The sequence below is a fragment of the Centropristis striata genome, chromosome 15 (assembly GCF_030273125.1).
Source record: "Centropristis striata isolate RG_2023a ecotype Rhode Island chromosome 15, C.striata_1.0, whole genome shotgun sequence".
Lineage (NCBI taxonomy): Eukaryota > Metazoa > Chordata > Actinopteri > Perciformes > Serranidae > Centropristis > Centropristis striata.
The window spans coordinates 10781987-10797710 of record NC_081531.1 but is presented as its reverse complement, the minus strand read 5'-3'; the positions used below and the strand labels follow the sequence as shown (position 1 = coordinate 10797710).

General features: G+C 38.0%; 1 protein-coding gene across 3 annotated transcripts in view; it reads left to right on the top strand.

The window, feature by feature from the left end:
• stk32a (serine/threonine kinase 32A) overlaps window positions 1-15724 on the top strand; it is a 91718-nt gene that overhangs the window by 46890 nt on the left and 29104 nt on the right. For all 3 annotated transcript variants that reach the window (XM_059352205.1, XM_059352204.1, XM_059352203.1), the window contains exon 7: window positions 9285-9322. In XM_059352205.1, the coding sequence (XP_059208188.1) occupies window positions 9285-9322 (38 nt within the window). The remainder of the gene's footprint in view (window positions 1-9284; window positions 9323-15724) is intronic.

Below are 15724 nucleotides of genomic sequence, written 5' to 3'. Positions count from 1 at the left end.
TTACCCCTCTCCCTCTGATAGAAGGCTGTAATGAGGCCATTAGATCCTGCTAATAGCTTGTAGGGTCAGTCAACCGAGAGAAAAGCCGAGGGGATCAGCTTACAGCAGCTCTCCTGGCCTTCCGTCTCACTCCTCACCCAGAAAAGCCCCACATTTTTACCTCCATTCTTCCGTATTTCTATCACTCACTTCATTCCTTTGCTCAATTTGCTCTTGGTGCTCACTGCCTCTCTCTCTTAATTTAAGTCTTTTCCACTCTTTTCCATTCCAGTCTAAATCGTTCCATTGGCTCTCCACTTCATTCTCTCAATTTATCTGTAGAGAATAGCACTATACATTCTGTTTACCTTCAAATTGTCGCTGCCCCGCCTTTTCATTGCTCTTTATCCGTCTCACTCAATAAATGTATAGCTGTCACAGTCCACCTACTCCCTATCAGTCTAGCCTAAACTTCACAAAGCATTTCTCTCACTTTTTCTCCCATTTTACCCTTATCTCAGTTTATCTACTTTCTATCTCCTACCCTATTTTTATTTTCTCTTTCTCTTTTTCTCAAGGTGATTCATGCACAGCTGTCAATTTCTATGTAAAGTCCTCTTAGATGAATATTTTCTTTTTGCTCTGAGATGAAAATAAAATGAGAAAATCAGTGAATCAGAATGAAAAGAGTGCACCTAAACGAGCTACAATTTCATGTACGATTACAGTGACAAAGAATGAGTCATGATTACAAATTGCTACCTCATACTTTGGTGATTGTCAGTAGTCGGTGCAGGATCTCCGTTGAGAGCTGAATTTCCCCCAAATGACATATTAAATTAAATGCAACAGTGTAGCAGTTTTCTCTCGTACGCCTTTCTGTTGAGTCACCTCTGAAAGCATCCTGTTCAAAGTGGTAAATGCTTGCAGATGGTTGAGGTGTCACCTAGCCAAGCAGTCCTGTCTTCACACAGCACTGTTGTGACCGGAGCTGAAGCAGACCCATCTGTTTCTCAGCACTATTAGATGCTGCAAAGGCTAATAAACACAGGACAAAACTGCCAGCTGAGCTCATCAGGTTGACAACCTCACAGTGCAGTTTTCTTTTGACAGTAGATATGGATGTTAGATCACAAAGGAATAGTTAATTTAAAGTTCACTCATACCGGTAATATTTTGTTCAGTAATAATACAGTCATACACTGTAATAAATTATTCTGTAGTCATTTCATTTTACTTAATATATTTGATAAAATGTATTAAATATAAATGGGCCTCGATTTTGAGGCAGTTGTTTAAGTAACTTTAATATAAAAATGTTTGAGATAGAATCTACTGATTTTGATCACATTAAATATAATCTTTATGTGTATGTAATTCTAAATCAAGAGAATTTTGAATGAATCCAACACAATAGAATTAGTCCATTTTTAAATGACAGGCACATCCTGTTAAGTTGTTATTAACTGAACTTGTAACATAGTTATATTTAATTAATAATATTGCATGCTATTGTTTATCTTTTTTTTACAGTGTACTAGCCATTTCCATGGTTTTCTTGATAATGATTTTGGTTATTATCAAGAGAACCATGGGAAATGTCTAGGTATCAGCTCTTAAATTAAACTCTTATGAGCTATTTTTGTTCTTATCATTATATTTGTCCAAACAAATATACCTTTAATTGTACCAGGGATTAAAATTAACCATAAATTGAAGAAAACAAGGGTGGTCTAATATTTTTTTCCATGACTGTACATCCAATATGAACTGCATAGGGAAAATTAAATGAAAAAAATAGGAAAATCTCTTTTTGAACAAGTTTCTATTTTCTTCTTAATATCTATAACCCATAAGTTGTTGAGTCATGTAAAAAAACAAAAAACATCCTGTGAATATTAGCACTGCTTTCTCCCCAGACATCATCTCCACAAAGCTGTTTGACCTACTTTCTTTTTTTCTTTTTTTGATAGAAAGACTTTAGTTGGTAATTGCTGGGTAATTCTTTTTATGTCAGTTTTGAGAGGAAAATAGAATTTAATTCACGGATCATTAAACTGAGAAAGTGTGAGTATTGATTGTGACTGCTAGAACAGGCTTCAGAAGTCTCTGAGGTTTATAAAATATTGACTATTTCAGTGCAAAACCACTACTTATACAAGGCTGAGCACACTGACTGTGTCTGAGACTGTTCTTTCATTTGTTCTGTTTTGTTTTAAACAAATCTTATTATTTTACAACCTGAAAATATCCTGCTATGACGGCTGTTTCAGGCTGCTCCTTGCTGTGTTAACTTTCGGTCAGACTCAGAGACAAATGGAATGATGATGTAAAAAAAAACTTGTTTATTTAGAAAACTTTAGGACTCTTGTGCAACTTGCTGATGTATGTGTGTGCAAGTCCTTATTTCCCTGAATCTGAATCTCAATGGAGATAGCAAGTGCAAAGTTAGCACAAGCTGCAGAGCCGAAATATCTTCTTTTATGGGAAATATGCTGTGTTGGAAAAAAAGAAGTTTGTGAAGCTCAATATGAAATAGGGCCCTATGATATCTTGATTTGGTAAATATGGACGGAATCGTGGGATTTAATAAGAAAATGGAATCAACTGTAAAAAACGGAATATCGTGGAGTTTCCTAAAATATTTTAATATTTTCTGATTGAAATGCTGAATTCTTAGTTTCACTGTGTGCTGAATTGCAACACATAATTTATTGCCAATTAAAAAGAACACAGAAATGTAATAAGAAAAAAAAAAGATTTCATAGGGGCCTAATTAAATCCACTTTTTTGAGTTTCTGACACTTCCCCAGTCTTAGTTAATATTTGCAACAGCATTTTCTCATTTTTTAAATCTGAGAAACATGAGTAATGCAACCCCATAGGCCAAAGACATGAAATCAGATATCAACTATCAGCTTTGTGGAGAGTTTGGAGTAATAATTTGTGATGACACAAGGAGGTCAAGAGTGTGTGTGACACAGAGAAGTAGCTGACAGTGTTAAACTACAGTTTGTGTCTGTCATTGAGCTTGCTTGTAAGAGCACACTATATACTATCCACCAGGCTTAATTTTACTATTCTTCAGTTTCTTCCGTGTCATTTTTCGGTCGAGTACTCCTCCCGAAGTTTTGGTCGCACATACACAAAAAAGGTATCAAATCGACCGTCTCGGCAATGACAAGGGTGCTGTGACTCTTCTAAAGGTTTTCGCAAACGGTTTTCAAGTTATTCTGCAAAACCACACCAAAAATCCCACCAATGTGACCTTATGGAGAGGCTAGAGTGGATGACATCATAGCTAGAGTGCTGAGGGAGAGAGAAAAAAATTCAAAAATAAATTTGGAAACTGCGCTCAAGGCCGCAGATGCCACTCTACTAATAATTTATACATAGAAACGTGGTTAATTTGTCTTCTCACTCACATTCATCTGCTAAAGCTGTCAGAGTTATAGTTTGGGCGTAGGATGCACAGAACTTCTCGGCAGTGTAATGTTTGGGTGAGATACAGATTCGCCCTGTACATCATCAGGAAGATCAGACCCTACCTGACACAACAATGTCACTCCTTGCACAGGCCTTCGTGACATCTCGCTTAGACTACTGCAACTCTCTACTGGCAGGTCTCCCTGCTGCACCACCAAGCCTCTGCAGATGATCCAGAACGCGGCAGCGCGTTTAGTCTTCAGCCAGCCCAGAGAGCACATGTCACTCCACTACTAATCTCTGCACTGGCTCCCAGTCGCAGCCCGCATCAAATTCAAAGCCTTGTCTCTTGCTTACAAGACAAGAGCAGCTCCTACATATCTGAACTCCCTTGTTCAGGTCCACAAACCCTCCCGCCCACTACGCTCCTCCAGTGAAAGACGTCTGGCTCCTCCGCCGCTGAAAGGCTCTACATCCCAAACCAGACTTTTCTCCTCTGTAGTGCCCCGTTGGTGGAAAAACCTTCCAAACTCCATACGATCTGCTGAATCCCTCTCAATTTTCAAAAAGAGACACATATATGCCACTTATTCTTGCTTATTCTTGTGTTGTTTCTTGGCTTGCTTGTGTTGTACGATCTCTCAAATGTATGTCACTTTGGATAAAGCACACTCAAAATTTCTTTAGAAATTTTCTAGTTTTAAATATGTTGCACTTTTGATAATGTTAGCAAGTGTTTCAAGCTAGCTGTGGGCTATTACAGTTTTTCAAAATGTGCAGCTAGAGCTTTCAAGCTAAAACAGTTGGTCTTTAAAGCCCAGTGTCAGAAGAACAGGCCAGTCATGGCTATCATCATCTGAACCTCAGCAGCTTGGCTTTCACCACGTGCCACCTCCTAATGAGCCTGGTTGCTTTGCTTTATCTCTTGAGCCAGTTGTCTCAGCCCCTCCTTGTCCTGTGGCTTCACAATGGCAGCCTGGCCTTTAGCTATAAAAGAGGCTTCCTTGTTCTGCTTTTCTTAGCAGTGACACAGGCCCCCCCCCCCCCCCCCCTCTCTCCCCTGGTGCCAGCCTTTGAGGCAAATGTCAGCTAATTAAGGGTTACATGATCGACCTTTCTCACCCCCACCTGGGCTCGCGCCACTCGATTTGCTAAATCACCCCAGAGCCCAGCTCTACAGCTACAGGTTGTTTCCATGAGTGTGCTGCAGAAACACACAAATCAAGTCACATTAAAAACACACACTTCAGAATCCCAATATACTATATAATAATATAATATACTCACAATAGGTACTAGTCAATTGCCTTCATTCTGTAATGTTGATGTCAATTTTAGGGTGTGGTAATTCTCAAAATAAGTGCTGCATTTGACCATTTTGCACAGGCATAACATTTGAGAAGGGAGCTGAATATTGAATATCGTCTCTCCAGTTCAAAGCATCTTTCGAGCTGTGGGGATACGTTCCAGACACGAGAGAACAGAGAGAAGCTGAGAACACGCTGTGCCCTTCCACTCTTTTAGTCTGCAGCTGCATAAAGAAACGGACTGTTCAGATGAAAAGAAAAGTAATATGTCTTAGGTAGATGATAGTAATTATCAGAATTTGATTCTTTCCAGTGTGTGAGGATAGGGCTGGGCGATATGGACCAAAAGTCATATCCCGATATATTTAGGCTGAATATCAATATACGATATATATCCCGATATTTTTTTATCACAAAGTGAGACCAAATGTTCAGTCAAAATGAAAGCCAAATATGACATGTCACAAGTAGTTTTACTGAAACCATTTAAGTGAAAATAAATACTGTACCTTTTTTTTAACCAAAGCTCCATAAAGTGCACATTTAAATGAATACAAAATCTTAAATACAAATATCTTATGAAATAAAATAGGCTTATCTTTTTCTGAAATAAATACATTATATGAGAAAAAGAAGAACGAACATTACAAAAGAGCTAAATATGACAAACCCTAGTAAGGGTTAGTAAAAAAATATTTTTTTAAAACTATATTGATATATGTGATGAAAATATATCGATATTTTTTTTTATATCAATATATCACCCTGCCCTACATGAGGATGTTCATGCCTCCCTACTGAGTATATGTTTCTATGGGTAAATGGGCAGTGGTGGAGAAACAAAAAGGTGATTAAGGAAAAACTACTGGCTTGATTTTTTAATGAAACCTGGTGGAAGGGTATAGCAGGGCCAAGGAAGAACCCATTCAATTTTGGATCAGATCCAAAACAAAGGACTCAACACTTTTACCCCCCTTTTTTCATTATTTATCATTTTAAAATGTATCTTCTTAAGATTGTGAGATAGTCATGGCGGAGGTCTACCTTCGCCAAGTGCCCGTCTAGTCAGCAATAGTCTGAGTGGCACAGACGATGTTAGGCCATGAAAAAAGTGTCAAGGACATATAAAGATCAGTGAAAATGAGAAGAAAGAAGAGAATAATTTTGCTTTGAATTAAAATAAGTGGCCAGGAGGGATGTCATTGGGCAGTGAACTGTTCTTTGAAGTGGATGACTGTCATCAGGGGCCTTGATATTGTTACTGGAGCCTTTTTGTCACTGTTTAATAATTTGGGAATCCACAGTATGTGTTGTTCTGACATCTAATGCAGCTTTTCATTGACTTTTTAGTTCTTCTAGATTTTTCTGAGACCTTTGACGCAATTGATCATACTAGCCTAATGATCAGCTGGAAAAGTGTGTCTGCATATCTGGTGTTGCAGCTGTTTTTTTTCTCATTTTTTTCTGCTGGTGACAAAGTATCCACCTGTGCTCCTTCCAATTCTCTGAGACATTTAATATCCATCATATATGTTCCCCTTCAGGGCACTTAATCCACCAATTTAGTTGTGTGTTTAATCACTGCTACGCTGATGACACACAACTCTACTTATCCGTTAGGCTTGGATGCTTTTCAAGGATCTAACTACTCTGCACAAGTGTCTGGCTGAGATTGGTACCTGGATGTGTCATAATTTTCTTCAATTAAACCACAGTCAAACTGCAGTTCTGGTTTTATTACCACAATCAGGTCTCTACTCACATCCTCCAACAACTTGGTTGACTGGCTAGATAGAAAAATAGAAAATCTTCTGGCCAAAATCTGAAGCAACTCTACTTATCCGTTCAGCTCGAAGACTTTTCAAATTTAACTACTCTGCACTTGGTTCACTGGCTACTAATAGAAAATCCTCTCCCTAAAATCAGCTGAAATTTATAGTCATTCAGTCCTGCTTCTTTCACTTGAAGAATATTTTTAAAATACTGCCACCGTTATCCTTCCAGCAATTGGATATGTTTATCCATGCTTTTGTGTCTGCACAATTAGACTACTGTAGTGCTTTTTATTCTTGCCAGAGCAAAGACGCTGATGGTTACAGTTAGTCCAAAACTCTTCAGCAATGCTACTTACTTAGAGCCCATTTCACTCTCACATCACCCAAGTTCTGATGTCACTTCGCTGGCTTCCAGGTAAATGGAGACTCAAATTCAAGTTCCACCTCATCATCGACACAGAATAGTCTTGCTCCAGAATATATTAGTGATCTACTAAAGCCATATACCTCTGCTAGGCCCCTCAGGTCTCTTAACAAGGCCTGCTAGTTGTACCTTGTTAAAGACTGAAACATGAGAGGACTGTATGTTTGCTGAAACAGTCCCTCTGGGAGTCAGGTCAGAAAACTCTCTTGGGTGTTTTAAGTCTCAGCTGAAGACTTATCCTTTTTCTAGGGTTTTTGTTCTTAAGTGTTATACTCTTTTTGGTTGTGATGGCTCTAACTGTTCCTGGTTGTACTGTGCTATCTTCTCTTATTGTAGAGCCTGCATTGTAGTCATCTTCTGTTCTTTTAGCCATACCTTTGTGTAATGCACTTTGTAACCTAGCTTTTAAAGATGCTATATAAATAACAATGAACTTACTTACTGTACATCCGCTGTTAAAATTCATTATCTCTGTAAAATCCAATTTCTGTGGTTCTAGCAGATAATTTAATAGACCATAATAAGTGCATTACTTTCATGACAAGAAAGGGTGATTCAAAAAAGAAAAGCATCAAAACTACAAAAAAGACACGAGTAGTGGAATTTTAAATTGTGCATAGTACAATACAGATAAATAGTGAATTAAAACATGAGTAATGGCTCATTCTTTTGGCTAAACAACTTCAAAAAGACATTGTAGGTAAGCAAATGTAATGTAATTTCTGTGGAAGTATAAATTTGCTATAACAGGGAAATATAAGCTGTACTAACTGTATTTTTTTTTTATTTGACAGGGGCAATACATTTCGGCATTGTTAAATTGAAATAAATGTAACTGATGCATTGTATGTGACTTTTAGCTGTAGCCAATTTGCAGACCTTGTCCCCGGTTAGTACCCAGAAAGGTACAAGTACAACTTTTCCTCTGTACTACGTTATGTAATTTATTTTCCTTATAAAATCTCTGTACAGTAGTTTAAACTTTTGTTGTCTTACGGCCAGATCCAATACATCTTTTAGTGCACAAGTAGTTTTCTGCTTCCAAGAACAGACTTTCCAGAACAATTTGGAGTAACTGTGTTGCCTCTGGATGTCATTTGGATTTATGTGGTGTCAAAGCAAAAGAAAAAAAGATAGGTGCAGAGAAATAACATTGCCTTGAAAATGGGAGAAAAAAACAAAGGATGATGAGAAACAAGCAGAAGCTGTGACTTTAGCAAGAGCCTCAGTCTACACCTGTTCCTCTTCTCAGGTGTCTCAGCTACTCCCACGGCTTAACCTGCTGTCCAATCTTATCTCAGTTTGTTTTTCTCACACACCTGATACACAGTGTTGCAATAGAGTGGCATTTTAAAAGTTTCGATTTAGAGCATTACATGCCAATTTACTGGAGTGGAATTACTCATCACAATAGTGAGTCAGCCTACTTGTATAGTCACCACCGGGAAGTGTTTACTCTTAATGATCTAGGTATTACTCTGATACACAGGAAGTGTTTTGTTTTAGGACTTCAGCAGCAGAAAAAGTAGAAGAAGAACTGGGTAACTGATATGAGCAATGTAACCTCGCTGGCAGGACAAAGAGGAGAGTGCCACCTACAGAAACTCAAGCGTCATCAGCAGTAAATAAGACATCAGAGGACCACCCACACGGTTTTATTTACAGGTGGACTGTGGGAGGTGTGGCGCTGGAACACAATGTGTTTATTACTGGAGGTTTTAGAAGAAACCAAAATTAAGGATCTTATAGATTGCTACTTTAAAGCACATTGTAATGATTATGGGAGCATATGATGTGATGAGATTGGGGTGACTAATGGTGTCATCTCAGTCTGACACCACTGGTGTTGTTTGTGGTGGAGTTAATGCAACTTTGCATCTCCTACCTTCTGCTTTAACTAATCGGATGTCTCCAGTGTCACAGTGACTTTGTAAGCTGATTTTTTTAACAAATAACCAACCTTATTATTTCATACCCACAGGCACAGCATCATGATGTAGCCTCATACAAAGTAGTTTATAATCTGTTTTGAGTCATGGGAAAATGCTTAGACTTCAATGGGCTTTTTGGCATTTGATTCGTGATGCAATTGAAGCCATAATGTGGCCATAATGTGTCTGTTTATGGTATATCTTTTATTGAATCTTAAATATTCTATTGAACAACTGACTGTAATCTCTTAAAAAACAGATTGTGCAAATCCCACTACAGCATGTTCTCCAAACACTGCAAACTAGTTTGTTAAATATTATATGCACATATGCACAGAAGTTACATGCAAGTACAATCTGATCCTGATGTTACTCACTACACAAAACACATACCCAACAAAAAATACTAATGGCATTGTACTCTTTGTGTTTTTTCTTCCAGAGACATCAAACCTGACAACATACTGCTTGATGAGCATGGTAAGATCCCTTCTCTAATTATACTAGACCAGTTATTTCATATAAAGGGTAGGGGATGGAACCAAAGTCCAGCATGGTTACATTTTGAAGTTTTTGTAATTGTGTACATACTGTGAGGTTCAGTGATCAACTGGTTATGTGGATCAAAAAGCTCAGTATATCATTCCAATACAAATGCAAAATACTTTGCTTAAAGTAATCCAGTAGTCCGATTATAGTGTTTGTTTTCTAGACTTTTCACACATGACGACATATGAAAAAAAAAATTAAAACTATTGACTACTGGCTACAGATATATGCACGCTGAAATCACGTTGGGAAAAATAAAAAAAGTTTTAAAAAAAAGTAATTTTCTTACGATGAAAATCGTGTCTTCAAAGCTTTGACAAACTGAAAAAAAAAGAGTTAGCTGTTCGCCATCCCTCTCGCTCTGAGCCCTCAGCGCATGGAGATCCTCGCTCTTCCTTACAGATGAGCGAGGAGCTCCCAGAATTGACGGCTCAGAGGGAGGGGTGGCGCCATTCATTTGCATCAGCAAAGTCCCCTCAGGACGTTGTATGTAAATTTTTATGTTATGTTTATGATTTTTATGTGAAGCACTTTGTGATTTATGTCTGTGAAAGGTGCTATATAAATAAAGTTTACTTACTTACTTACTTACTTACTTACTTACGTTAACTCAACAAGAAAACAGTTGCAGTAATTGAGAAAGTTCGCACCTGTGGTTGAAGTCGCCCTCGCCAAGAGGATTAATAATTCCCATGGGCTGTCATCAAGAAGAAAAAAAATCATCCAGACAGTTGAATCACAGTAAATGGTTTCCATGGTCAGAACATTTGACTTGACTCACATGGTGACCTAACTTGACTTAGCGCCCCAAATTTGAGACTTAACAGCTTCTGACTAAGGATTTTAGTGAACTTCCAACCTCTGCGATCATTTGTGCACAGATCAAAAGGAGTTGCAATGCTCAGAGGCAGGTTTCACAGTCGCTGTCTGCTTAGGCCTTGCAGCATAAAGAAGGAAAATACCTCATACCCTATTTTAACAAATGCAGCATAGAAAAGATGTCCACATGTGCATTTTTATTTCTTGCCAACGCCGTCAGGGTGCATTGGTTGAAGCACTGTGACATTTACATGGTGTTATTTTTCTCTGAAATGTTGGATGAAATAAGACGGAGTGATGTCATGGGAGTGTGAAGGACAGGGTGATATTAATGATGCCTTCCTCCTCTGCTGCGAGGGAAAATCCTGCTCTGAATGATTGATTACTGGAAGTACCATCTTTAGTGTCAGTTTCACACAAATAGACACACAACATGCAGACATATAAAAAAGACAGAGGGAGTGGTACCATTATAAATCAAGGCAGCACAAAGAGAGAGTGTAAATCCCTTCATCAATATGTTAATTAAGAAGAAGAATAAAGTACTTTATGTACCCAAGACCAGAAACTGCAGTACACACATGTACATGTACGTGGCCGAACGGACAGTATGAATGACCAATAAATACTTTCAGACACGGAGAAACTGTTTCTAAGGCGTTGCTTGTTCGGACCTCTGCACACACTGAAACTGTCTTGTTAATAAACATCGTAACGTATGTTTTCTTAAAAGAATACATAATTTATCACAGAAAGAAACTGTAAAAACAGGCATTATTGTCTTAATTTGAAATTTTTGACAGTCATTGAATGGATCATAGGTTACGAAAGTTTCCGTTTGAAAAAGTAACCCAAACAAAAGCTTAACATTTTGCTATTTCTGTTTTAAATCACTTTATTTTACCTGTCTAATTTAAGATGGCACCAAAAATAGACCGTTTTGAATAAGTAGGTACTGTTGATATATAAAATTCTGCGCTCATCAGCGCACCTGGGAAACCATGATTGATCTTGCTGAGAGGAGTCATTCGAGACAAATATTCACTGAAAATCAGACAGAACTGCAGGCTGCTTACACAGAGCTGAGAGGAGAGGACTCCAAGTAAAAGTTACCAAAAAGAACCTTAGAATTGTGATATTCCTGTCAAAATCACTTTATTCTACATGTCTCATTTAAACCATTTGGAATGACTAGATACTGTTAAAAACATTAAATTGTGCGCTCCTCACCACAACTGGGATGCCATAATTGATTGCTAGAGACAAATGGTCATGTGACAATATTCACTGAAATCAGACAGAACTGCAGGGTGCTTACACAGAGCTGAGAGGAGAGGACAGAAGAGGCTCCAAGTAGTTTAATATGTAGGCTAAAGCATGTGGTGACCCATTTTTTTTTTCTAATATTCATGAAACTTGTGCGCTTGGAAAAGTTGTGTTTATATAAATTCCATCTCAATCCAATTAAGAAAAAAATTCTATCAGACAAATTCAACTTGCGTTTTTTCTTTTTTATGATGTATGTCATTATATTATTCTGCACAAAGGACATTTTTGAGTTGTGTAGACTTGTAGCAATGATTGTGCTGATTCCATATAGGTGAAGGACCTATATATTGCAGGGCCACAGAAAGTTAAATGTGAAAAGCAAAAAAATCCCTGAAACGGCTTGGGGTTTAGCGTTGTCTGGCAACCTCACAGACATAAAACGACTCCAAGATGTCACTGAGCCTGGCAAAGAAATAAGAGAGAGACAAGCTGATTCTGTGTTCTTCACAGTCTTTTGTAGCTTAATATCATGGAGGAAGTTATATTCATTATTACAGTGGAATTTGAGTCTATATTTATTTAGAATGTCCCCAGGCTGCGGGTGTCGCTAGGCTGGTTTCAAGCAGTCTAGACCTAACCATAAGGTACAGCCCAACGGTGTCCAGAAACTTTTTTCCACAGAGAACACACATACAAAGGCCCACACAAACCAGAAAGTCCTGAGAACTTGGAGGGCACTGAGCAGCTGCTCAAGGGATATGTGGGATGGCAGCCCTGCTGTCGCTACAAACTGGAAGCAGACAAAAAAAAAGACAGAGAGACAGAAAGAGAGGTGAGATGGAAGACAAACAGGGAGAGCCACAAGGATATGACAAGAAAGAGGAAAGTGATGAGCAAACATTTCCACAAAGACAGATTTGTCAAGGGAAGAAAAACAGGGTAGATAAGAGATAAAGAGGGAGAAAAAGAGAAATGCAGCTTCATCAGCCTCCTTACAAAGGATAACAGACGTCCACCTGTGCTTTCTCTCTCTTTCTCTCTCTCTCTCTCTTTCTCTCTGTGCGTGTCCTTTCAAACTCAATAGGCACTTCTCTCCTCAGTATGCACACTCTGTTTTTCTGTGCAGACCTGTACTTTACCTCTCCACTGAAGTCTGAAACAATGGGGGGCAACAGGCTGTTTGCCTCCGCACCACGTCAATTTGGCGAGCTGGAATTGACCCGTTCCTCCTGTGCTTCACAGACAGAAAAACAATTTACTCACGCTCGTGCAATGTTGCTTTGTTTAGTGACATGGTCTCGGGATGCTGGGAGACGATCCAAGAGGGCCTCTGTCGAGGTTATAAACCATGAGCATGTAAGCATGCATTAAAAGCAAGCAGTATTGTGAGAGAAACCACAGTTCTCTTTTCTCAAACAATTACAAAGATGAGCTTGTGAATATGTTTGTCACATGAACACCCATGGGATCCTTTGGAAAAGTACAGCATGTGATCTTTCTTAATAATAAATATTGTTTTCAGGAACAAAATCTGGATTTTTTTTTTGGTGGAAATTCATAGGACCTAGAGATGCCAATGTGAGGAAATTTTCCAACAAAAAGATATTCATTAGATGACTGAATATCTGTAGGGCGCTTACTTGATCTTTACCATTAGAGCTCTGGATCTTCTTCTGCAAAATGGAACAGGAATAGTTGATGTGTCAGCGCCTGCTTTTATTTTAATGAAGTTGCTGAAGTTGTTTTTTATTATGGGCTGTGGCTCGGGCTTGGCAGCGGCTCCTTCACACTCTTCTCTCATGGACACCTTGTACAGCGGTCATCCTATACAGTAGTTTGGGTCCATGAATGATCCCACAGATATATAAGGTCCCAGCTTGATTCTGGCCAAGTTCTGCTGCGGTTCTGCTGCAGACACATTTACTTTATAACTGTAGTGTCACGATACTCTAAATCTATAATTCGATTGGTATTTTGACTTTAAGTTCATGATTCGCGATAATGGAGGGACCAAGTGATCCTGTTAAAATGGTGAAACTGTTCAGGGCGGGATTGATGTGAAGCTGCGGAGCTGGCAAGATGGAAAATTCAGTGTAAAAAATGTTTGTAGAAATTACAGTAAAACACAGTCAAATTGCATCAGAAATAGGGCGTAAAATCAAAAATGTTATATCACCATAGTAGATGCTTTCAATTACCCTAAATCAAGGAATTGTATAAAACTTATAAATTGTAGAAAACATTTAAGGAGAAACTAAAGAGACACAATAACCCTAAAAATAAAGGGACTATTCAGTCAAAAAATTCAGTTTTAATATAATAATAATAATAATAATAATATATTTGCATTTAAATTTACACAAGAAAACCCACTCACTGTATTTTTTAAGGTGAAGTTCTGGCAACAACAGCTGCCGGTATTTTACCGTGAATTAAACAGCAGCCATCACTTATTGTCGCTTATACTTATTGTACACGTACTGCTGCTGCACTGTTACATAGCACTACTGTCTCCTCTCACTTCGGTCCGTATTGCAATTGAAATGTTAATGGATGCTAACATTATGTCGTTTCGAAATCAGTATCAATGTCCTAAGGCGAAATGACGGCAAAGCTCATTACGGGACTTTTGCTGCACTTTCGCAGAAACACAGTATTAAAAGGGCTATAGAAACAGACAAACATTCATCCTCTCATTCACTCTTATGGGCAATTTATCATCAATTTGATCCAAGTGTGTCTGTGGGAAGAAGCATGAGAACCATGAGAGAACCCATGCTGACATGGGTGAACATGCAAACTCCACACGGAAGAAGTGTGGAAGAAAGTGCTAACCACTACCTACACTGTGTAGCCCAGTATTATTATAATGATAATAATTTATTTTTAATTAATGAACATGGGTTCTAAAACACAATAATGAACTAAAAAAGGATGCAATATGACAGGGGGCAACTAATGTAAGAGGTGTATGTCTGAACATAGTGTAACATTGGTAACACTGATTACTGGGACAAGCCTGGTAAGAATAAAACATGCCTGCAGGCTACTACAGTGTTGACAATGTACCTGAGAGTGCTGAACCTCTGCTGTAGCTTTATTACTTCATGAAATAAGCCAATGTTGTTGTTGAGTCATGTTAGATAAAGCTTCTACATACAGTCATGGAAACAATTATTAGACCATTGTTTTCTTCAATTTATTGTTTATTTTAATGCCTGGTACAACTAAAGGTACATTTGTTTGGACAAATATAATGATAACAACAAAAATAGCTCATAAGAGTTTAATTTAAGAGCTGATATCTAGACATTTTTCATGGTTTTCTTGATAGTAACCAAAATCATTATAAAAAAAAAACATGTCTGTCAATGTCTAGACATCAGCTCTTAAATTAAACTCTTATGAGATATTTTTGTTATTATCATTGTATTTGTCCAAATAAACGTACCTGTAGTTGTGCCAGGCATTAAAATGAACAAGAAAATGAAGAAAACAAGGGTTAATTTTTTCCATGACTGTATATTAATGAAGACATGATCAAAAGTGTTGATAGTGAAAATGGCCCAGAGAAATCCATGATGGAACCATGACTAAAGTCACTTAGTCATTAGTGGTGGGGGTGTTGTGAGGTAGCAGTGAGCAAACAGAAATTAAAAATAGAAGAGAAAACAGGGTGACATAACCTAAGCATCAAACCATGACAGTTGTGGAGGTAATCCCAATAAAACACATTAGATAACTAAGCCAGCAGAAAACCTGCTGAACCATTGTTCTGCCACTGCATAGTCAACACTCACATGGAGACACACAGGGGTTAATCTCATGGACTGGCCTCAGAATTTAGAGCAAGAGACTTTATTGGATATTAAAGGGAAATGCTACCCCTCTGACCTGCATGAATTATTTTAACAAACATCTCTTCATTGAGTGCAAACGCATTATCAGAGTGAGTGAAGTAGCCTACTCACATGTAATGCAACAGCAGCTTAAAATCTGAGGGAACAAAAGCAACAAAGAGCTGCAATTACACCTTAAAAACACAGTAGTTGATTCACTCACATCCAGGCCTCTAAAACACGGTTGTTTTTTCAGCAAAACATCAATAAGATAAATAGTAACAAAAATCGGGCATAATTTGCTTACTATGACTAAAATAAATAAATAAAGGCTCACTAGTACCCTGCAGGAAATGGTACTTCCAAATAAAAGGACTCTGCCATTAATAAGCTCCTTTTTTTCACT